The sequence below is a fragment of the Anguilla rostrata genome, chromosome 2 (assembly GCF_018555375.3).
Source record: "Anguilla rostrata isolate EN2019 chromosome 2, ASM1855537v3, whole genome shotgun sequence".
NCBI classification, from domain to species: domain Eukaryota; kingdom Metazoa; phylum Chordata; class Actinopteri; order Anguilliformes; family Anguillidae; genus Anguilla; species Anguilla rostrata.
The window spans coordinates 29,772,375-29,798,491 of record NC_057934.1 but is presented as its reverse complement, the minus strand read 5'-3'; the positions used below and the strand labels follow the sequence as shown (position 1 = coordinate 29,798,491).

At 38.0% G+C, this 26,117-nt stretch overlaps 1 protein-coding gene across 1 annotated transcript; it reads right to left on the bottom strand.

Moving 5' to 3' along the window:
* Positions 1 to 348: 348 nt before the first annotated feature.
* LOC135247716 (vacuolar protein sorting-associated protein 26A) lies at positions 349 to 25,456 on the bottom strand. Its single transcript, XM_064321491.1, has 9 exons — positions 25,295 to 25,456; positions 20,437 to 20,586; positions 8,682 to 8,757; positions 8,220 to 8,376; positions 7,753 to 7,917; positions 5,309 to 5,415; positions 3,284 to 3,352; positions 1,837 to 1,979; positions 349 to 1,579 (listed from the first exon to the last, which is right to left on the bottom strand). Exons 1-9 carry the CDS (start codon positions 25,295 to 25,297, stop codon positions 1,463 to 1,465), a joined length of 987 nt encoding a protein of 328 aa, XP_064177561.1. The 5' UTR covers positions 25,298 to 25,456; the 3' UTR covers positions 349 to 1,462.
* Positions 25,457 to 26,117: the final 661 nt, after the last annotated feature.

Below are 26,117 nucleotides of genomic sequence, written 5' to 3'. Positions count from 1 at the left end.
AGTTTTCTTCGTTAATACTCACTGGGTTTCATCCTTTCAATCAGACCACACAGCAACCAATATACATTTATTTAAATATCCAATGATACGGAGTCCAATTATATTTTCTGTATGTACAACAGTAGTATTTCAGGTCATGAACTGTACCAGCATTACTTTGCTTTTCATTAGATTCTAAATATCTGGAAAATGTGCTGATATTGCTCTATTTTTACATCTAAGCAGAGAGGTTAAAATTATATTTATTATAATGGATTTATAGACTGGGCCAGATAAAACAAAATATTTTGAATGTTCACAGATTTCTGTTTTAAGCTGATAATGCAGAAGGGTACAAGTGACCAGGAAAATATTTGGCATATTTTATTTAATCAACTCCTTACAGGCACTTACATACAAAAAGGAATGGAGATTTCCCAAATATGGTCATGAGCAATTAAAAGACAGTAGTATACTAAACTAAGGAGTGAATGCAGTGCAGCCTTTCCTAAGCTCTGGTGCATTCTTAGCAAGTGTGCAGTTCAAATGCTCATCTTGCTTGACAGTCAAAAATGAACAAAACAACATCTGTGGTTAGCATAGCAACATACAAGTTGCTGGCTTCATTTTCACCTTCATTAAAATCAATTTGAGATCAGGGGTTAACTTTAAGTTTGACAGAAATGCTTCATTAATTTCTGATATTTCTCAAGGGTTTTTTCAATTTCATGTTTTACTGATTATTATTATTATTTTGAATGCTTCTTGTAACAGCTCAACGTTGAATATAGAATACTTTCTATTCTGAGAAAATTTAAAATGTAAATATGCATCATACAATACAGTATCAATTAAATTAAAGAAAAACAAACTTCAAAAGTTACACAGGTTAGGAGATGATATAAATTTTAAATCATTGGATTATGATTATTATGTATGGCACCCAGGGAACACATACAGTATTTCTCCTGTCCCACAGTGATTCTATTGCCAGGCCCAAAATGCCTGTATCTAACATATTCTGATATCTCCTGATAGTCATATAAAGTAACCCACCTGCATGCAATCAAACATACTTTGAAATGTGTATAAACAAATTATATATTTTCTTTCCTCCTGTTTTAAGCTTCTTGCATAACCAAGTGCATTTATTTTTAACAGGAAAATAGAGGGGCAAAATGTGCGGTAGAAAATAAAGGGAAACTGGTGAATGCTCCAGTGTTTGTATTGTTTGTTTTTCATATTTTACACCAGGTCCACAGAGGCTAGAAAATGCTCAGAGTTGAAGGGAGGAGCAGGCGCAGCAAAAATGGATGGAAGGAAGACGGTGAGACTGTGGGATGTGTCTTTTTTGTCCTCTCTTTTTGTTTTAATTTATTTGGTTGCCTTGCCCTTCCCTGCCATCCTCTCCCCCCACCCCTCCAACTTGCTGCTCTGAACAGACCCCACCCCACAGACAGCTCCCTTCCTCCACCTGGGTTCTTCACATTTCTGGCTGTTCAGCTGGGAGCGATGCACGGGGCTCAGGAGACTCATATCGCTGGTGGTGAAAGTTACGTTTTCTCAGTTTCTCTGGGGCCTTTCTCCACAAGACAACCTCCTGCAGGCAAGAGATGGAAGCACAGGTGGACCAATATGAGATATGCATCTCAGAGAATCTACTCCCAAAGCTTCTTCGCCCATTATTCCATATCCCTGATTTTCAGGCTTCTAATATAGAGGGATAACATTAAGTTCTTTAACCATATGGACCGCTATTGCTGTGGCCATGACAAGAGGACAGTGAGCGTTTTTGAGCTCATGGAGCACTGCTCAAAACAGCTGAAGTCTAATTTGCGTAGACACAGCATCGTGTACCTGCTGTTTGAAGTATCTCCGGTCTTCCTCGTCCACTAACACCAGGTTGAGGAAGTACCGAACTGAAAATTTCTTGTTGACGTCTCTCATGGTTGCAGTGAGGTCATACCCAGCCAGGAACAATCGAATAGGAATGGACTCCCCTAGATGAACCGTAAAAGAGTGGAAGACAGGTGAAACAAAGGAGGACAAAGTAGTTTAGAGTTAATTTACCACACTTTATCACACCAGGTTCATACAAGAAAGGAAAAATTTGATTTTCTCACAGAAAAATATTATGAATACATATGAATTCAGTTGTACTCCTACAATAACCATACATATGGTACACACTTTAAATACTTTCAAGTATTTTGTAATTTGTATTTGTGACCTTGCACAAGCTTGAGATGTCTCACACTCGACATTTCACAGGAGAGGCGAAAAACGTTACAATAACTATCTGGTCAAAATTCAGTTAACACCAGAATCACATTCCTGACATCGACCATTCACCTTAATTTCAAATTTAAAACTGTTGCATACTGGGACTAGTTATTCCTTCATAGTTCGGCAGATGGTGTACTTGCCAATGAGACTGCAGGGAGGTGGGTGTTAAATGGACGAACTACATGAAAATGGTGGCACTTAAAACTCCGTATTTGGCGTAGCTGTTTTGTATTGTCTACTCATAAAATTGGAACACAGAGTTTGTGGTTTCCATTCATAATTCAGTTTCATGTCTGAGTTGAGCAAACTCAGGATGCTGCCGTCCTGGCAACTAGGGGGCTTGCGTGAAGGGGGTAAACACTGTAAATAACAAATACTATACATGTACAAGGGATTTCCGCAAAAATGTGTTTCATAAACTGTGCAGCTACACCACAGAACCACAAGATGTCAGTATAACCACAAAATGAATTACATATTTGTACAAGGCCAATGGTAGTGCATATCCAAGCAACTGATCTCAATTCATTTTAACTTTGTGTTCAGCTTGAAAATTTGTAAGTCTGCATAGCATGATTACGATATATAAACTTATTCACACATGTGGGTTTCATATCATAAAGCAAAATGAAACAATCTGATCACTAACCCTAACTGCAGTTACCATCTTCAAAGTAGTGTATTGCAACATTATGATATGCTTCAGAATTTACACAATACAATATGATCACAATATATTTAGCCCAAGGTTGAAGGATACCAAATGTGGACATCTATAATCAATACAATACATTAAGAGCTTATAGGCATTAGTACTGTCAGTTGGGAATTTGTGGCTACGAGTGCTTGGCCCCTTAATGGCTGCTTGCAAAATTTGTAGCAATAATGTATCATTCACACACTTCCAGCTATACCTGCGTGTTTACTACTAAATTTGTCACTGTGCTAAAAAAATTTTTTTAGCACAGCTCGAAAGAGCAAGGATTGATATTGTTTATCATTCACAACACAAACATACCTTTTACTGGAGCTCCATCCATGATCTCATATTTTGCAATCGTCTCAGTTTCAGTTGTTGTACTAGGTCCTGGAAAGACGATAAAATGTGTTAATTTCCCTTTGGCCACTGTTAAATGCATGTTTTTGTTTTAAACAAGTAGATTTTACAAACCCAAATCACAAAAAGTTGGGATGGTATGTTCAATTAAAATTAAAACTGAAAACAGTGATTTGTAAATTATCTTTGACCTGTATTACATTGAAAACAATACAACAGCACATTTGATGTTTTACCTCATGAATATTTTTGTTTGTTCAAAATGAACACTTATTTCAATTTTGATTCTTGCAACATATTTCAAAAAAAGTTGGGACAGTAAAGCATTTACCACTTTGTAATGTTGCCATTCCTTTTCACAACACTTAAAAGATGTTTAGGTTTTGAAGACACCAAGTGATGAAGCGTTTCAGAGGTAATTTTGTCCCATTCTTTCTGCAAACAAGTCTTAAGGTGTGCAACAGTACGGGCCTTCGTTGTCGCATTTTGTGTTTCAAAATGCGCCACACATTCTCTATTGGGGACAGGTTGGGACTGCAGGCAGGCCAGTGCAGTACCCGCATCCTCTTCTTCCGCAGCCATGCCTTGTGTATGTGCCCTGTAATGTGTGCAGAATGTGGTTTTGCACTGTCTTGTTGAAATATACATGGGCGTCCCTGGAAAAGATTTCGTCTTGAAGGTAGCATACATTGCTCCAAAATCTCTACATACTTTTCGGCATTAATGGTGCCATCACAGAAGTGTAAGTTACCTTTGCCAAGGACACTGACACAACCCCATACCATGACAGACCCTGGCTTTTGGACTTGTTGCTGGTAACAGTCTGGATGGTCCTTTTCTTCTTTGGTCCGGAGCACACGGCGTCCATTTCTTCCAAAAAAAACCTGAAATTCTGATTCGTCTGACCACAATACATGTTTCCACTGTGTGATGGTCGATCCCAGATGCCTCCGAGCCCAGATAAGTTGACACTTCTGGACATGGTTAACATATGGCTTCCTTTTGGCACAGTAAAGTTTTAACTGGCACTTGTGGATGTAACTACGTATTGTAGTGGTTGACAAAGGTTTGCCAAAGTAATCCTGAGTCCATGTGGTTATATTGCTTATAGATGAATGACGGTTCTTGATGCAGTGCCGTCTGAGGGATCGGAGAGCAGTTATTCAGCTTAGGCTTTCGCCCTTGCCCTTTACGCACTGAAATTCCTCCAGATGCCTTGAATCTTTTAATTATGTTATGCACCGTAGAGGGTGAAATATCCAAATCCCTTCCTATCTTTCTTTGAGGTACATTGTTTTTAAACATTTCAATAATTTTCTCATGCATTTGTTGGCAAACTGGCGATCCTCAGCCCATCTTTGCTCCTAAAGGAATAGGCGTTTCCTGGATGCTGCTTTTGTGCCAAATTATGATTACAATCACCTGTTGACATCACCTGTTTCAAATCACATCATTATTTAATTATTTTACCTTATTACTAGCCCTAAATGCCCCCATCCCAACTTTTTTTGGAATGCGTTGCAGGCCTGAATGGCAGGAATGGATGTATATTTACAAATGAAATGAATTTGACCAGACAAAACATGAAATATCTTGTGTTCATACTGTCTGCAATGAAATACAAGTCAAAGTAAATGTAGAAATCACTGCTTTCTTTTTTTATTTGCATTTTCCATACCGTCTCAACTTTTTCAGAGTTGGGTTTATAAAACTGCAAACAAGGATAAGGTTAAAAGAAAACAAATCAGAAAACAATAAATGTAATCCATAACAAGACTAGTTAACTATACCCATAATAATGTCCCTATTCAAACAATATGGAATGGCATCACTTGAAACAAAAATTTCTCAGGTCAGAAAATTTACCAGTTAAGCTGCTTCGTCCTCGAAACCCACGTTTAACACGTAATGCACAGTGCTACAATCCAGCAAAAATTATTTTGTCACCAGGTCAAACATTGTCACATTTTCTGTTGAATGTCTCACCTATTCCAGTCATCTCTTTCTTGATCAACTGTAGCTCCATATGTTGGATTTTAATTCTTACCAACAGGAAGTATATTTTGCCCACAATTACATCTTTCAAGTGGTATCTGGAAAAATCACAATGGCTTGATTAAAAAGTTATACTTCATGAATGCTAAAAATAATGGGAAAATACTGCATAATCAAAGCTTTACATTAAGGAATACCAATGCACTACTATAAATAAATGAAATAACACAATATTAGCATAAATAGTGCTATATTTGATTGGAAATCCTTGGCATTTGATGACTGCCTGAAGTCTGCAACCCATAGATGTCCCCAGGCGCTGGTATCTTCCCTGGCAATACTCTACCATGCCTGCACTGCAGCCATCTTCACTGTTTATTTCAGGGATTCTGCCCAGTCATGTCAGAAAGTGAAATGCATTCTCAGTTTGATTCAAATCAGGCAATTAACTTAGCCAGGCAAGAACATTACACTTCATGACCCTGAATGACTTTGTTGCGTTAGCAGTGTGTTTGGGTTCATTGTCACGCTGCAAGGCGAAGTGCTGTCCAATGAGTTCTGAGGTATTTGGAAGGATCTGAACAGATAAGATGTATATGTAAATCACAGAATTCATCCTACTGCTGTTATCAGCAGTCCTATTATCAATTAAGAGAAGCGAGCCAGTTCCAGCAGCAGGCATACATGCCGAAGCCGTAACACTACCTCCACAATGTTTCACAGATGAGTGTGGGTGCTTTGGATTATGAGCAGTTCCTTACTTTCTCTAATTTCCTCTTTCCATCACATTTGGTTAATATTTGTCCCGTCTGTCCATAAGAATGTTTTTTCCAGAACTCCACAGTATTTGATAGCAAACTCTAATCTGGCCATTCTCTTCTTGAGGCTTACCAATGGTTTGCATCTTGCAGTGAAACCTCTGAGGTTACGCTGGTGTAGTCTTGTCTTTATGGTAGTTTCTGACACATCTATGCCTACATCCTGGAGAGAGTCTTTTTGACAGTTGAAAAGGGGTTTTTCTTCAAAATTGACAATATTCTTCTGTCATACACTACAGTGGTCTTCCATAGTCTACCAAATTGTCTGTAATTGCTGAGCATTCTTGCTTGTACCAAACAGTTGATTCTGACATACCCAAAACATTGGGTTTTGATTTATGTCTGATCAATTTATTCAGATTTTTCAGCCTCATGATGGCCTGCTCTCGGTGTTGACACTTCTTTGGTATTTATGTTGAGAGACAACAGCAACAGACTCCAAATGCAAATGTCACACCTACGGTAGTCAACGTTAGACCATTTCTTTGCTTTCTTGAGCATGACCTATTGATGCAAAAACACAGAAATGGCAAGAAACAACTATCCAATCTCTTTTGGTCCCCAAAAATGGAGGGACTATGTATTAAAAAGGGCTGTAATTTTCCTATACAGATCACCCAATATGGAAGTAATTAACCTTTAAATTAAAGGTGGCAGTCTGCATTTTGACATCATATCCATGGTTTCATTTAAAATCCAATGAGCTGGAAGTGTTGCTGCCATATGCACTTATAACACTTAAACCTCTGAAAATATATTCAGACTTTTAAAGTTATTCCTTAAAAAGTTATTGTTTAATATTTCAACCGAAAAACCGAAATTGAATTCAAAACCCATGATTATTTTTCAAAACTGAATCAGAATCTAACCAAACTTAAAAAATACGAATTGCTCGTCACTAACGCCTGCCTCCTGAAGAGTCCTTATGATCAGTTGTGGTCAGCTCTGCAGATGTTGCGGTTTCTTTCTTCATTATGGTGAGAATTCTTCAGTCAGTAGTTGTCTTCCTTGGCCTACCAGGTCCTATGTGATTACTGAGCTCAAAGGTGCTCTCTTTCTTCTTAATGATGTTCCAAACAGTTGGTTTTGGTAAGCCTAAGGTTTGGCATTTGTTTCTGACTGTTGTTTTCTTATTTCTCAGCCTTACAATGGCTTCCTTAACTTTGACTGGCACAACTCTGGTCCTTATGCTGATAAGTGCCAACAACAGACTCCAAAGGCAATCAAAAGCCTTGAATCCAGAGTAGATGCTGAAAGTTCTCTTTTACTTACGGAAGCAGCTGAACACATCAGAAACACCTGTGAAACAATTTGTCCCAAATATTATGGTGCCCTAAAATGGGGGGTTATGTATAAAAAGTGCTGTAATTTCTACTTGGCGAAACCAAAAATTATAATAAAAAAAATAATAAAAAAGAATCTGCACTTCAACCACATGTAAATAGTCAAATCTAAAATTATGGACAACAGAGCCAAATCAGGAATAACTGCCTTTGTCCCAAATAGCTGCCCTATTTTCACATTGATGTTACAAAAAGGGTTTTTTAAGGGAATTGCACATCACTCGTAGTCAGTGGAAATAAATCTGTATTTCAGCTAAGGCTGTGGACAACTTACTTGGACTTGTTGTACTCGAACTCTATATGCAGGCAGTCCTCAATGCCCACTTCCATCTTGATGGAGTTGTTCACATCAGGGTACGTAGCCAACTGATGAACAATGAGGTCATATTCTTTCACTAGGTCTGAGAGCCTTCTCACTATTGTTACTTTCAGGAAATACCTGTTGAAGAGAAAGAATGACAAAAGCTTCTGTCAGACAATTTTTTTTGTCTTACTGCATGCTCACATACAACAGAAACAAATCAATATTCATAGTATAACATGCACACTTGTATACCTAACACAACAGAAGCTATGGACAAATCACTTAATGCAGTAATTTGTTTGTTGAAAAATATACAGCTCATTGAACTTCCTAGTTTACTGTAAATTTCAGCAACATAAAACAGTTGGCCCCACATGCCCATCCTTTTTTTTTTTTGGATAAATATTTCTCATCATTTTCCGAGATCATCTGCACACCTCAACCGGACATTGGCTCCAACGTAGGATTCATAGGGCTTCTCTACTTGCATGAACTCAAAGTCATAGCTGCGGCTCTGCGTGAGCTCCCCTGGGAGGGCCAGCTCCTTCACCAGGTTCACAAACTCGTGTGTGTTGCTCTTGTCATTGAACAGTTCTGCACAGAGACACGGTCACATTAGGGACTAAAGTCACAATTTACAACACTGTATCTATCAGTATATGGTAGTGTCACATACATGTAAAAATGGTGATGGACAGCACTTTGTCATTCTTATGCAGCAAACTAGTGAAGCCTGAGAGCACAGCAAACCCAGATTCACCCAATAGCATCACCAGCAAAATACATATAACGTTAGCTAAATAATTTATTACCTTGTAAAAAAACCCTCTTTTTTAACACTTTTTTCCCACACAATTACAAATCATGTTATTTATCAATATTTATAAATGTAAACTCACCAATTTGACCCACAAATTCAATCCGGATCCCCTGGTGCTCAAGCCTCTTACCCGTCTGCTTGACAGTGAGATTAACCTAGAGTGAAAAAGAAATAGAAAAAGACCTAATAACTTCAATTTGCAGTCCCTTTAATTTCATCTGAAAGAAAATTATCTTTTGTTTTCAAAATGACCAAGTCGAAGTAGTCATGCTTTTTGGGTAGTATTACCAACCACAACAGTATACTATAAAACCATAATGGCTTCTAAAACTGCATTCTCATTTACCAAAGTGTAATTATTGTAGTCTCAAATATTATATACAGCATTAACTTGTTTACTTCACTAAAGTGAATATATCTGATATATAGGCCCTGAAAAATAATTGGCTTGTTACTTCTCATGTATCTCTTTTTCCCCCACCACCAATGAGTCAACAGTCTCCATTAAGTCACACAATTATTCAAAAAATTTCAGAAATAACAATTCAATTCACTTAATCATACACATGAGAAGATTGAACGCTTATTGTCAGTTATCACGTGTTGGACTGCATGTAGTGTATTAAACAATATGGAAATAAATCAAAATTTCCACCAAGAACACTTATATTTTTTCAATAAATATGTATCTGCTGTGTTTTATAGGTTTTGCACATTTTTCCTTTCCAGTCCTAAAACTACTGGATTATTACTGACTCTAGCTATACCCATTACTAAAAACAGCACTGTCCTAAGACACTGCTTAGAGCAACCAGTAAAGTAATTGCAGTGGGCCAAGCACAGCTTCAGGATATTTTCCGTCAGCAGGTCAACTGGTCTGATCATCCACTACATAAGGAGTCTGCGCTCCTTCCTCCTGGCCACCGATTTAGAATGGCCCATACGAGGTGTGCCAGACACTTTCGTTCCAGTGGTCATTCAAACTAAATCACATGACATAATAATGAACTGGGTCTCCATGACATTGGCAGTTTATAACATTATGAAAAATGTAACATTCCCACGATTTATCTTTTCACAGACATCGCCCGTCAACAGCTCCATTTCTCCAACCGATACGATACCATTTAGTGGATAATTGTTCCGCTCAGTGAGGAAAATGAAGGAACAACTTATTATGTTACAATCACACCCGGTGTCATACAACGTTTTTTTTTTTTTTTTTTTTAAAGAGTAAGCCTACAGGGACAAACGTCTTGAAAATTATACTTGGATGGCAGTTTCGACGTTCTTGCAAGCTAGCTAGTGTGACAGATAGCTAGTTAGGCAGCTAACTTTTGAGAGAGACATATGGAGAGTTTGCAAGCTAGCTAGCTAGTGAGAGACAGAGAAGTCGCTAGCTAGGTGGCTAACTAGTGAGAGCTAGAGAGATATAGGCTAGCGTCCTGGCATAACTATAGAAACTAAAATTGATTATATGGGGCTGTAAGGCAAATATAGGTCTTTGATGATGCCATTATTTCTCTTCAATAATATGTAGCTGCAAGAGACCACTAAGACAATACAACGGGAAGCTCCTCCCTCACCCTAGTACATCTGAGCAACCCATCAACCAAGTTGCTCACTGTGTGAATGCTGTGTTTTTCCTGGTTTGCTATTAGGCCCTGTTTCACTAAACAGGATTAGTGTTAGTTGGATAACTGCACTCGTAAAACTCAGAACCCTCCCAAATATGGAAGATGGACTGAAAACGTCCGTTCTGGGTTTTACTAACTCAGTAATCCTGCATCCTGAAATACCCCCCTGGACATTTAGTTAGAATTGGGATATAAACACGGAATCGCGTGTGGACTAAGTAACATTAGCAGGCCATAGGTCTATCATAGCTAGCTAATAAACCTGATAAGTGAATGACTTTTTCATGAAGTTATCCATAGCCACAGTTGTTAACCAGTTTGACAGCTTTGTTAGTGAAGTTGGCTACAAATAACATTAGCTAGAAAGCACGCAGGCTGCATCAAATTAATTTCCTCTGATATCAATGCAGGTGAATTACCGAGCTAGCTAAGTTGCAACTATAAACAGGAACAGCTGTTCCCATGGAGGGAGGGGGGGGGGGGCATTTTGAAAAAAGAACAGAATTTGATGCAACCTTGGACATTACATTACATTACAGGCATTTAGCAGACGCTCTTATCCAGAGCGACTTACACAACTTTTTACATAGCACTTTACATTGTATCCATTTATACAGCTGGATATATACTGAAGCAATGCAGGTTAAGTACCTTGCTCAAGGGTACAACGGCAGTGTCCTTACCCGGGAATCGAACCTGCGACCTTTCGGTTACAAGCGCAGTTCCTTACCCACTGTGCCACCTCCCACTCCGGACATCTAGCTGCGTAAGTAACTAGCTAAAAGTAACGTTACTTACATGTCCAACAGAAAACAGGCCTACTCCACATTGCTTTTCATCCCCTTGGTGAACTTCAGCTGAGGCTAGTTTTTGAATGAGCCCGGTCGGCTTGTCTTTTTTGCTTCACTGTATCTAGGCTTCTAAGCATCTGTCATTGCAGCAAACTAGCAACAAACACTTTAGCCGCGTTTCCACCAAAATTACCCAGAACTTTCAGTCCCAGGAACTACTTTACCAGGAACTAAAAGGTTCCTTCAGCCAATGGTTGTCTGCGTTTCCACCGGGGTCTAAAGTACCGCGAAGATTAGGCAAATTAGCCCACTGACGTTGTCGTCGGTCCATCTGTCATATGATTTCTTCTGTAACCCCATACTACCACCGAAGTAGCCTACATTATTTTCTAATAACCGGGACAGCCCGGAGGGGTTTATTCCACTTATATACAACGGGCTACCAACAATGACTGTATATGGTTACTTTTGTATTTATTGATTTTCATATATCCTCTCAAACACATTCATTAACAGCAGAAAACATGCACACGTTGTAAACAATTTGCTGTTTTATTACTTTCTCGTCGTCAATTCCATATAGGCTAATCGCAAAATGACTTATGATTCTATAAGAATAGAACGAAAACTCGGACTTGCGTGAAAATGTAAATTAGTAGTGGTACAGCCACCGTTTGCTTTCCTTCGAAGTTACTGCTAGCCGAGCAGCGAAGTGTGCCCTCCAGATGCGAACCATGCACCATAAATGAGTCCATAGTCTTCCTGGTCTTTTCGTGGAATTGAAAAATGGCAGTAAAATTGAGTAAAATTACGGCAGTCTGAAAAAGCTAAAGCGAAGATTACTAGAATTAACCTGTTATTTTACCCGGATAAAAAGTGCGGAAGGTGATTTCCAGTTTGCTTGTACTGTATCACCAATGTTAATTATGCAGAACTACCGCATACCTCACATAACTGTATCAAACATTTTGAGTCAATTACAACGGGCTAACAAAGAAAATCCGGAAGAAAATATTCAGCAACCGAATTAATCCGTTTGAATGTTTTGGTAGCCTACGTAATATGCTGTCCCAGCACGAATACTTAGCATTTTATAAAACGAATACTAAAGCAAGAAAAGAACAGAAGAGCACACGTTATAATTCCAAGACGTTGACAGGCTATAACCAAAAGTAGGCTACTGCGCCGCATAACATACAAGTTTGATCTGTTATTATGAAAATAAATTGGTTTGCCGCTGCATATTTTCAAACATGGCGGGTAATGGCGGAAAATAAATACAACACAAATGCTGCGAGTACTCGACCAATCAGAAATGTTCAGCGCTGCAAGCTCCACCCAAAAGGTTCCTGTACTTTCGGAAAGTACTACCCCCCCGAGCAGGAACGTTTTTGGTAAAACAAAGCCCCCAGAACTAAATTTAGACCCTAGTTCCTGCGGTGGAAACGCACTGAGTTCCTCAAAAGGTTCCTAGTTCCGGGGTATAGTTCCTGCGGTGGAAACGCGGCTTTTGTTGGAACCTGATTACAAAACCACAGACTCAGTAGCCACGCCCACCCCTCTCCACACAGAAAAGAGTGCCACACCCAGAAACGTCCTGAACACTTTAGAATAACAAATACAGATAAAAAGTCCACAAATTCAGCTAAAGTGTGTAAAGACAAAGATTGCCAGTGCATCATAGATATACCTTAGTATAATTATGTTATAATATTTTCAAATAAAAAATCCTCCATAGTCTATGCCTTTAACTAATGAACTAATCATAGTCTTCAATCAAGACCTTGATATGTAGGATCAGGTATCTTAAAGCTGGGCTAAAGCAAAAACGAATAATCGGAATCGCAGATACAACCTACCTACCAGACACTCATTCTAGTCCCTCTCATTCTAGTCAAGTAGCAGCAAGACAACATTATGCTAGGTTCACTGTCACTAGCCTTATTTATTATAAAAATTCAGTTTGCTCGTGAGTCAGTGTGTTTTCTATCATGGATAGCCAGCTAGCCATCTACTCCATTTGCTTCAAAACAGGAGCTATACAGCCATAGCAAAATCAAAGTGAGGGACAATTTAGAACCTATGTGATGAGATGGGAGCCAATATAGCCTATCAGCATAGCACAACATATTTCATGGACACTTACCAAATTAAATATGGCATATTTACACCAAAATGCTTAACTAGCTCAGATATTCGATGTAGAACAAATGTTCTTTATCATACATTTCAGCTTCTGCAATCACAAGATTTGATTTTAAACTAGCTGTCACATGATGTTATATGGGAAAGCTGGTATGAACACCGTTAGATAGCATGTTAGATAGCTATATTGTAGCCAGTAAATTAATTTATAACTGTGACCAGACCGTTTGACTGGAACTACCTGCCATGGTTCTCAGTTTTTAATGCACACCTTTCAGCCAATCAGAAACAGGTATTCATCCAGATCATGGTATAATTCAGTTATACCTACTGTACCTTTCTAAGTAAAAAGCATTTGACATAAAATGCAGTTGCAGAACGCCTATTATGGCATTTTCATACTTAAAAATAATCACCAGAATGCAGAATACAAAGTTCCCTTACACTACACTTGACTCTTTGACCCCATCCACCTTGGTTTGAAAAACCTCTCCATTTCTGAGGTCCCAAGTATGAATCAGACCTTTCTGAATAAAATTGGACACTCCTGCATCTGGAAAAAGGAAAATCTTTTGCGAGACAGATTTCTGATAAAATTTGCTACCTTACTAATTTAGCAAGTTTTATATCATAGATCAATGTAAACAATAAATCAGTGGTTGAATTGGTTTTTCATTTTTTCCATCGTTTTGCTAATCAACACTGATCTCCTCAAAGGGTTAAAATTTGTACAAGTGAGGAAGAGCACTGGAAATGAAATGTGTTGTAGAACCTCCAGTTGCCCGACTAACCCTTCCTGCATCCTCAATCTGAGCTGCTGGCACTGCTTGATCTGTTGTTTTTGTTTTGCCATAGAAAGGAAGTTCTGATAATGGAAACAGGAAAGTAACGCCTTTAGTTATGCAATACAATTATACAGTCATGAACATGCAACCATACTACACATACCACATTCTTATGATAATTCAACCGTTGACGCCTTCTGGTCTTAATGCTAACTATTACAAGACTAACAATACTTTAGTACTAACAAACAATTTATCACATGTGCATACCTCCATTATTGTTTAGGAAAGTATATATGTACACCAATCAGCCACAACATTAAAACCACCTACCTAATATTGTGTAGATCCCCCTTGTGCCGCCCAAAACAGCTCTGACCCGTCGAGGCATGGACTCCACCTCTGAAGGTGTCCTCTGGTATATTTGGATTTCTGTAAATATTTGTATCTACTGTATATTTGCATCTGATATTTTGTACCTACAGTAAATTTGTATCTGATTGTGTTACTTTGTTGTCTTTGATGCTGCAACAGTGCCAATTCCCCCCGGGATCAATAAAGTACACTACTACTACTACTTATTACGTTATTGGTTTTTATTACATAAAAATTTTGAAATGGATTACATTATTAGTTGCTAGAGGGCTATAAAAAGCTAAGATATTGTTAGAGGGTGAATTATTTCCACATGATTTTAAAAACTCTCAAGGGGTCAGAGCTGTTTTGGCAGCATGAGGGGGACCTAAACAATACTAGGTAGGTGGTTTTAATGTTGTGGCTGATCGGTGTATGTCATACATATTAAAAATCATGGCCAAAAAAAAAAAAATGACAGCAAGTACTCCGTTTTCTGCAACATCCATTTTATAGCATCTCTACTGGATTGAAGTCTGGACTTTCACCACTCCAAAATATAAACAAGCACGAAACTGTCCAGACCCACGGCGCAACTTGGCGAACTATATTTTTTGGTTGACTTTAGGTGCTCATATATGGCAGTTGGTTCTCTTAGAATTCTGACTGATATAGCCAGGTCAATATTTTCACTGGAGACTTGATACCGCCTTATAACTTCAAAGTCCCAGGTCATTTGAGAATGGTTGAAATGGATTTTGAAAGGAGACACGTCATGCTACAAGCATGATAACGGCAATGACTGTGCTGTGAAGTTTAGGTAGCAAACAACAAGGCTGAATCCTTTTGACGTAATTTACGTAGATACCATACACTCAGATCGCCTAGTTTCACTCACTGTGGCCAAGCGGAATCGATAACGTTTCAGAAAATATATAACGTTAAAAGATGTAGCCTAATTCAATCTTCTACTGGGAGTTTTGCCGTTTATTGAGGGTGTGACAAAATTTTGGTGCCGCTGACTGTAATGTTTTTCACATTTACCATTACATTGAGCAAGTACCATTCACAGTACATTTTTATGGGTTAGTGCTAGTCAGATTGTGACTGACTGACTGACTGACTGACTGAGTGAGTGAGTGACCATAATTTGCCATGCATATTGTGGTCACTCACTCACTCACTCAGTGAGTGACCACAATTTACCAGGCATAGTCCATGGCGCCAGTTTCTGCGCGCCGTGGGAAAAAAATTGTGTTTTGGATCATTGTCTTGCTGCATAATCCAATTACCCTTCAGCTTCAGCTCACAGACAGAAGACTGGACATTCTCCTTAAGAATTCTCTGATAAAGTGCAGAATTCACAGTCCACCTTCAATAATGGCAAGTCATCCAGGACCCAAGGCAGCAAAGCATGCCCACAGTATCACACTTGCACCACCAGATTTGAATGTTGGTATGATGTTCTTACTGTGAAAGGCAGTTTTTGCTTTATGCCAGACATAATGGGACCCACGTCATCCAAAAAGTGTGACTCCTCTGTCCACCTGGATGATCCCCAAACCCCAGGTGCTTTTCTGCAAATGTGAGGCGAGCATTGATGTTTGGCTAGAAGTGGTTTCCACCTTGCTACTCTCCCATGAATCCTATTTTTTTCCCCAGTGTCATTCTTATTGTGGAGTCATGAACACTGACCTTGCCTGAGGCTAGAGCAGCCTGCAGGTCTTTGGACGTTCTTCTGGTATCATTTATGACTTCCTGGATAAGGAGTCACTGTGCCCTTGGAGAAATATTGGCAAGAAGATTAATCACTGTTCTCCATTTGGAGAAAATGGCTCTCACTGTGGTATCTTACCTTTATCCTCATCTCTTCTAGAATTTCCTTTGATCATGGTATAGAGTGTTTGTAGAAACTTTGTGGCAATTACTTCACTCTGATAGTAAGGTTCAATATTATGAGTGAGGTTTAGCTGCAATCAACCTTGGCTGTAATCAATCAAATGAATCACATTATCAATTTGTTGGCCGATTGAGTAACTAAGGGGGGCAATTAACTTTTTCTCAGTTTCCCTTAGTCTAATATTACATTTTGTATAAAGTTTTTTAATAATACAGCATTCTGATTTACAGGCTGCTTTGTAAGACTACTGAAAACTCAGCATAAATCAGTGAAGATGGTTATGCTGGTGACCAGCATGCTAGAAACACCTGGACTAGTAAGTCCAAGTTGAGCCACTAGCATAGCCATATTACCAGTTTGAACAAGCTAGTCTACCAGCCTGACTAGCATAAAATCAGCACGCCCAGCTTGGACCAAAAATGGACCAGACTAAACCTGCTTGGAAGTTATGCTGAACTATATGCTGTTATTTTTTTCAGCAGGAAAGCCTAATTTGAATAAATTAGATAAATCGGGGAGTAGATGCAATTGTTGTTTTCAAAACGACAAAAAAACTGTATCATCATTGAGGCCTAACTAATAGTTAGTGCCTGCTTTCTTACAATTCATACCACTCACAATTACACTTAGTGTCTTTCAAGAGCTTTGCACTATTCTCTAATGTTGGCATTCCACATACTGTAGTGCAAGCGTTTACAGTTGGCTCAGTCGTGTTATGTTTGATACAATGGTTTATCATGAAGCTAGAACATCGGCAACAAAATTATTCTGATGGTGGAATATTATTTTATTGTAATCTTATTTTACATAATGTGAGGTTTTAGTATTTCCATGGGCTATACCTGTCACTTTGGGAATGATCATAAATAGTAGCATTTGTAAAATGTCATCCCATCCCCATTCAACAAGATGACATACTGTAGAGTACAGAAAAACATTCAAGTTTGAATGATTATATATTTAGGTATGTGTACTACAGTATGTCACAGTGCTTTTGCATTGTTTTTCAATGTGATATCGTTGTTTCATCTTAAACCATCATAAGGGGCAAAATGCTTTCTAATGTACAAAAAACATTTTATTCATTTTTGGAGAGATTTTGGATATGTTTTCAGACCCCAAAATATCTTATATCCCTATATGGATGAAAAGATTGTTATGAAAATGATGAAAAAGTGAGCTTCATTAGTCAAAACAGTTGATTTGTAGTGAAATATATGATTATGTTATGATTTACAGCAATGCACAATTTAAATGTTTTGGATAGATTGGGAGACACTAAGGGACATCACATAATACTGCTTTTTTTTTTGCTTCATAGCTTTCGTAATTCAGCATATCAACTTAAGATTTTGCACACGGTCAAGGTGGTCAAGGAGTTTATGATCCAGGACATGTATAGTTTTACCTGTTTTATACATAAGATCTTCCAGTATTTCATTTAAAACTGGAGAACAACTTCATTTTTGCATTTTCACCTAGATAATCACATCTGTGGAACTTCATTTGTAGCTAAATCATGAATATAAACTAGTCTAAAGGTTAGTCATGTAAATCAGGCATCTTGCCTCATTTTAAGCAAGTCTCTGTGATGCTCACATCTGGAGTTATAAAGCCTTAAAAAGAACACTACCTAAATGGGTGAGGATTGGCCAGATTTGGCATCTGAACAATGAATGGGCTTATGTTTTCAGGACTTTTCAATTTATTAATGCAGCATCTCTGGCAGATGTGAATGTCTGAGACTTTATACAATGTTCATGAGGCTCAAAAGGATTAACTCTACCACTAGGCCTGATCCACATCCCAGTTAATCCAATGACATTACTCAGATCATGTGTATAATACTGTTCTTATGTTTAATGTTCGTCCTGCACTACTGCCATCCACAAATATAAGGCTGCCTTTTTTAGTATCAATAAAAGTACTGAAAAAAGTGCCATCTCGACCAAAATCATGCATGGTGTTTAAACCCCAGCCTCAGTTCCCAGGGCAAATGTGTTGTCTGAAACTCATCTAATTCTTATAGTAGACACTGTGAGGAACCCAATTCATCCTACTTTCAACGAATCCTTACTAAGATTTTGAACTCCCCACAGTCAATGGGTAGATAGGAACTACATTGTTTTTCTTTACCTAGTTTATCCATGTTTGTTCAAAGTACATTAATAACTCTTCCTGTTTAATTCTACTGTAGCTCCATAAAACATGTATTTGAAGTAAGAATACAAGTTGTGTATGTTTGCTCCTGCCTTTCAAGCAATGTGTAAAGAATTCTGAATGTTATTTTTTAAAATAGTTCATTATCAAAGGTAATAGAAATAAAACATTGAGAAATCATATTCGTGAAGCTTCAAAAATATCTTCCACCCAATTTTTCCCCAACTAAAACTCAAGCAAACTGGACAATCTCCTGCTGCAACCCTTCCTGCCGACTTAAGCAGAAGGCAGACAAATGACTACTCTGATTCACTTGATGCCCATTTTCACTTCTTTTTCCACACTACAGACGCACCACCAAGTATACACTGCCCATGTCATCAGAAGATAGCCAGGTCAGATTACTCTCAGTTTGTGCATCCACAAGAGCCTGGTCTGGCTAGGAGTGGCCAGTAGAAATCGATTAAATTAATTGAACTAGCCAGCTTACTCCCTGTCATTCACCGGCGAGGCTGGGCCAGTTGTTGCCTCACCAATGTCGACCTCCAGCCATAGCCGGCAAAGGCTGAGACTCAAACACCCAGTTGCAGGGCTTACGCTTTACTTTCAGAAAAAAAACTTTTTTAAAGCGTGAGCCACCTGAAGCTTCACAAATTTAATTTACAAAATAGTTTTGAATAAATCATGTTTTCTTACTCATGTATTAAGTTATCTAATTTAACAAGCAGTAATCTACATTTCTACAAGCACAATTTGTAAGTGGAATCAGGCTTTAAGTAAATGTGCTCAGAATTCTAAATTCTGTAAACACTGCAACAATAACTTTCTTTAATTTCAGTAGAAAAAGTTCACAAATACAAACCAGCAGCCTAAAAAATAGCATTTTGTGGCTTATTGTATTGGTTATGCTGCAGTTCCACTGGAGTAATGCTACCATTGCATGTTCTAATGGTAGCAATCCACAACTCGCACAATGCTCATGAAATAGGCCTAATTGTTGACACCGGTCATATTTGTGACAAGGTGGCATGGAAAATGATCGAGGCAGCCTCCTTGTAATTCTCTACGCCCTCCGTTTCAAAAAATCATACATTAGATTCTGTGTATGGAGCAAATGTTGGAAGTTGTCACCTTATTACCACTGCACACACTTAGGCCCTACTTCACTTAATTTACTGGTGCAAAAAGGCTAAAACAGTATCTTGTATGCAATTTAGAAAACAAGGTTTGAGAAACCACACTCCTGATCATTAAAAAATTCAATCAGTGCTATATCACTGCATTGCTGAAAATACAGTGAAATTTACAGTCACATGTCAAATGTTGAGTGAGAGGTTCTGATGCTTGCAAAACCTTTAAAGCATAAAAATTATTTGTGTATGATAAACAAATTATCGCAGAACAATGAGGAAAAATACTCCCCAGTCTCGCCAGCCACCATATGGGACGCAGTCAAAGCCATTATATATGGCCATATAGTTTAATTTACTTCTTTACAAAAGAAATTGACAGCTGCAAAGAGACAAGAATTGGAGGAGAGGTATAAAACCTAGAGGAGGCATGTAAGCAAATGCTGATCCAAGCCAAGTGGAAATGATTGAAAATTGCAAGGACCGAACTTAACCAGGACCACACAGATCATATTAAGTTACTGTTTTTTACCAAGCAAAAACATTACAAATTTGGAAATTAACTTAGCAGGCTTCCGGCACACCAACTAAAAACAGAACAGGATGAAAAATTAATAAAGGCAATTAAATTGTCAGATGGAAGTACTATTTATTACTTATCAAGCAGAAAATAACTTGATAATGAAATGGTCATGATATCTACACAATTATGTTAGGGAGCTACATCTGACAAAAATAGCACAATTAACTTTAAGAAAAGATTTTTGATAGCATGTACCTATGCTTCAAATAACTAAGGTTCCAAATAATGGAAATGTATATGAAATCAATAACCGCTACCAAAGCCAACAAGCCACCTGCTGATTCTGCCACTACTCCTGTCATGATGAAACCAATAAAGAGACAAAAAAAAAGTCAAAAAGAGGACCCACCTTCCCTGAAACGGTTTCTCCATCATAGAACAGGAAGTTCTTTTCCACTTTCCCATCTTCTGTCTTGAGCTCTGCAGTCTTTCTGGTCTCCGCATCATTGAGAATGACATCAATTTCACAGACAGGACCAAATAAACCCCCAAGAAAACTCTGAAACACAACAACAGCTTTCAGATAATAAGGAATGAATAAACCTTACTCTAACCCATCACCTCAGAGAACAACATTAAGACTGGCATAAAACAATTCTACCATTAGAGGTGAGGTGTCAAAAATCTCTGGCCCCTGATTTCTCCCTGGAAAGTCCAGATATAATTTGAAAGCTAAAACATTAGCAATACCTTGTTTCCACAAACAGCAGTTCTCATGGGCACAGAGTCAACATACACATGCCAGCAAATTACAAGTCCCCAGTTTATGACTAAATTTGCTGTGGGAACAAGATACCACATTCAGCGCCAACATTTTTTCAGAACTGAATTGTGTGTTTATGCATGCTCTATAAATTAACAGTGAATAGTTTCCAGAGTTTCACTTCAAAAGTTTTTATTTGAACACTTGACACCAAATCCGGAGTGGGAATTGATCCTCCACCACCATACTCTTGGTAGAACTGGTAGAGATTATGTAGCCTATATTTGCTTTTGATGTTGCAGTTTTAATACATAGTGACACTTTTTTTTTTGCTTAATTACACTCATTTAAATTAAATCCCAAAACATACACAAGAAAAGAAAACAAGAGCAGCCCCATATTAATACAGAATTCTGGTTAGAGGCTACATTAGAGGAAAACTGTGACCTGCAGTGTAACACCAGAGCTATACAACACACACCATGTAAGCAGCCTGTAGAAGCTAGCAGTTCAGCAAATTGTTCATGTCTGTAGTAACAGGTTCCCATTTATTTCATAATGTACTTGTACCCTTTTCCAGTTCTCATTCAAATAGGCTACATTTACCTGACAGATGGATTTTTCAGAGTTGAATGATACATCATTTGCACACATAACTTTTTGAGATAATAAGGAACAATTTCACATTTGATATTGGTAATTAGGCTATGTGTAGCACACATTCTACCATGGAATTACATATAAGATGAGACATAATAGTCATGGAAATAGAAATCCAAGTGACATACTTTTTAACATTCTTTATAAAACGGTCCTTATATTTCTGCCCGCCTCTACAGTGACCTTGACCTTGTCCATCTGATTTATTTATTAATTTGGGAGCCAAGCAGAAAAGCTGCGAAACTGTACTGTTTTTGTTCTGGTTTATTGTTATTGTTGTTAATATTATCTGATGAAAAACACATTTTGAACATACAGAAACCAAGCTGTATTCCAAAGCAATGCCACCCAATGTTTCCTAAATTGTTTCAAGTAACTTGGCCCTGTGTTTTTTAATCTTACCATTTGAAATAACACTGGGTAGCATTGCTTTGGAATACAGCTTTTTTAATTTGTGTGAGCTAATATATAGCCAATATTGTTTCTTGTAACTTGGTGCAGTTTTCATTTCAATACTTTTAATGGCAGGCCTGGATCTGATTAATGACTTATGCACAGTGCTTTGTATGTGTGAGTAACTTGGCATTTTTGTACGTGGAAAAAAATTTTTCAACAGATATCATTTCTTTTTGTACTGTGTTTGTTATGAGTAAGTGATAATAATACCCGATATAAATGTAGGATATGAGAAACATGCATACATATAAATGCATGCAAACACACATGGCCTACATTTTAGCTGAAAGAAACACAGGCATGAATTCAATCATTTTTCCTTTACCATGAATGCCAAATAAATGAAAGTGTATGTCATATTTTTAAATGCAAGTGTTTTTAGTGGACTATTGCACACAACAGACCTACTAATTGTTTGTATGTGAGTAGAGGACATATGGGTCTAGCTAAGATTAATTTAGAAATGTGGCACTGCAGGGTAGCTACAGTAGCCTAGTTAAAAAGTAGTTACCAGTACAGGCACAATGTGACCGTTTTAACTTAAAGAAAATTGATATGCTTGCCGTAAAGAAATCATTATAATGCAAATATTTCTATAAGACCGATAACATTACATACCGGGCCAAAGTGCAATGCAAATTTTGATGCTTACTTTCTAAGCAGTCTGTACTAATGTTATACACTCTGCCTGTCGCCTCATTAGCGAAGATAGCTAACGTTAAACTTGTCAAAATGCCAAAAGCGGTCTAAAGTGTGGGTTTATTTTATTTATATTTCAGAAATATAAATGAGTTTCCCAAAAAGATTATACAGATGCAAAAGCAATGGTTCAATTTTTTTTATTTTTGGTTACCCACCAAGCCAGCGTAATGAATGAGAAGTTTGTTTCAGTCCAAAAGTAAATTTGAACCCGGGCCTGTTACTCGTCTAAAAGCCTCATAGGAAAACATGCTACCCAGTGATCTACTAGTGAAGTAAATTCAGGAGCCGTAAAGTTTTGTTGTTTTAAATGAGTCTACTTCTATATATGTAATTTTTTCATGTGTATCCAGTGTTTTTATTGGTTGATGTAGGCACATGTCCAAAGGGGAGATGTATTATTTGGGGGCCTGGAGCATTTGTGATGATGTTAAACATCCAAGTCCTCATAATGAACTTCAAGGGCCCATAAAGTGTGCCATGCAGTCACATTTTTCACAATGTTCCTTCTTTTAAAAACACACATTTCACTGGATGCATTATGGCTGATGGAAATGTATGATGGGAAATGATAGCTACCTTGTGCCCTGGAAGTTAACAATGCCACACCTTTCTCTGTCCAGCTGGACTATTGAGATCTTTCTCAAATCCGAAGAAGCCTGACATCCTTGTGATATCTCAAGACCACATTTTTTACAAATACAGACCATTTAATGTCTACAACAGGAAGAGTGTAACATAAGTCAAAAGAAGACAAGGAAAAAGCCTCAACTGCATTGTGCAATAGGAAAACTTTAGCTTTAGATTTAACTTTGATTCATGTATTTCTCTACATATTTATTTCTTGATTCATTTATTTCTGTACATAAAATGTCCATATTTAATTATTTCTGTACTTATTCATCCATATGACAATAAGGGGGCGTGGCTTTGACATTCATTAGACATAGCAATAGCCCAGTGGTGGAGTAGGAGGTTGGTGCAGGCAGGTGTGGAGAGATAGTGCTGCAGTTTCTAGATAAGATGTTTGATCCAGTAGCCAAAAACCATTTAAATCGCACATCTAGGCAAAGTTTACTTGAAAGGAGGGTTGTTGCTGCTGTGGCTTGCCGTGCCCTACCATTCTACAGTGAACTGTTCTCTCACCAACCCCAAAAAGAGTTGCAGTGTTGCAGACTGACAAACCAGCTAATAAATAACTCTCCACAGCTTATGGGAGCATAAAAACTGATTTGCTGTAATCTGAATTCTGGAGTGAAACATTCAAGCGAAGAGCCTCCAAATTATTGAACACAACATGGTCAATCTGTGTGATGCAGCTAACTAGAACAAATTGTCAAAGCATCCACGTAACGTGAAAGAGTAAATAAACAGGACTAGCATATTCAGCTATGTTAGCCAGTGTCAAATCTCTGGCTATCGCTTGCGGGTATTTTGTATTTGGATCAATTCTTAAAATATTACTATAACTAGATTCATCATCACATTTGTACGGTTGTGGGTCAGACACTCTTCGGATATCGCTTCCGATATTGCTCGTGTCGAAAGTGATGCGACGGAAACAGTGATAGATTTACCAACTAGCCACATCTGTCCAAAATGTAAACAAGTCAGACAGTTTTCACGGTCCGGAAACATTTTATGACAACGTTACCACAAACTGTACACGGACAGGGTTGATTAAAAGCATTCTTGTGGGACTTTAAATGTAATTTACTGAGCCATCATGGGCGCATTTAGTATAGCCAATCTGTAAATGTATGATTAGGGTGATTATTAAACAAATACAAGTCTGACCACTTTATGTCCAACTGTCCGCAACGGTTAAGGAAGTTTACGAACGTTGGCTAACTATCTAATCGCCATTATCCCCACAGGAATCAGTTGATAGCTTGCGCTACTCTGCTATTTAAACATTGAGGCAGAAATCTAATGGCCGGTGTCCACAATCAGTCCATCAAAAATCTGTGCTGCTAGAGAACAAACACTGAAACAGTAGCTAGCTGGCCACAAATGTTATAAGTAACTGGTTAATTATATAAATAAATACTGTCGCGAGCGACCGTTAATTCAGTCAAGAAAACCAGCAGTAACTTTCTTTGATTGCATTCATTAGCTAGCAAGTTGCCCATATACCCAACACGTACTCAACTTTCAATTTTTGTCCGATTTTATAATGAATCTTCGGACAATAGTAGCTTGTACAATTATCAAATAAACCGTTGTTCATGCATATACACTTTACATTCCCAAGGAAAAGTGGCACCTGACTGATGATGATGATGCGATTTAAACACTGAGTTGCATGCCTACGAGACTGAGGTCTGTGTGTGGGTACAAATGTTACTAACCGTGATAAATTAATCTCAAAACATTTCGACGGGATTTGATCCTTGGAGATGTTGTCAATAATGAGGGGGGAATATGGGCCTCAAACCTCCCTCCCACCTCCCTCCCACTATAAATAATCATTTCAGGCCCCACGACTTCCCAGGGCCTCTGTGCTTTCCTCTGTAGCGAGTAGGCTAGTAGCTGCAAATGCTGAAGAATCACAACCAGAATGGTGATAATGGGGAGGAAAACAAAGCCCTTATTTAACGATTCAGAAATGCATCGTTATGCCTATGCTACTGCTACAGCTACGAGCCACTACATGGCGATATTTGTTTTTGTTTTCGAAAATACTCACCATTTCAGCTGGTCTCCAAAGTGTCTCACGTTAACTCAGATCCTTCTGACAAATCCTCCCTAAACTCTTCTTCAGTCATGTGACCGTGTAGCAGGAACTCCGGGTCCTAAGTCATATGACTCCGCCAGCTAAATGTTCTGTAAGCAGTGTGAAGCTAAAAGCACCAGTGAGCAATAGGTGGCTTCTAATTTGAATGGGAATAAATAGGTTTTACAACCTTGTTACAAGTTGTTTTCCAAACTAACCGAATTATTACTTATTGTAAAACACAATCACTTTGATTTTATGAATAAGAAAGAAAATTCAAAAACAAATTAAAAATAAATAATAAAACAATTAGTAAACAGAGACTTTTAAATGTCGTAATTGTTCAGGTCAAGTTCGCCAGCTAACCGTCAGATAAGAACGGGAGAAACGAAGCTGCGGTGAGCACGTGATCACCGTAAACCGGATAACTGAAGATTGGACGAAATGTTGCCTGGTGTACAGGATCACATTTTCTATTGTGACATACAGATGGTAAGGGACAGTTGCAGGGAAATATTGCGCTTGATGTGAATTGCATCATGTGATTTCACCCAAGAGCCTTCACACAAGAGCCTGCGTGTCAACAAAAGATACAGATTACAGTAGATACAAAATAACGAAACAAAAAAAATTTTTATTGCAGAATTTTTTTTTACACCAACAGGCATTATTTACTGTTATTTTTAAAGCTTCCCCCTCCCATTCCCAACCCAGACTGCCGGTATAAAAACAAGATAACATAATTTGAGCTGACATGGAATTTATACATATAACATGCACAAAAATAAATAAATGA

Coding starts and splice junctions, on each gene's coding strand:
- LOC135247716 (XM_064321491.1), bottom strand. Junction 8,377..8,681: donor TGAATTTGTGGGTCAAATTG/GTGAGTTTACAT, acceptor GTCTCTGTGCAG/AACTGTTCAATGACAAGAGC. Junction 5,416..7,752: donor TTCGAGTACAACAAGTCCAA/GTAAGTTGTCCA, acceptor TGATTTTTCCAG/ATACCACTTGAAAGATGTAA.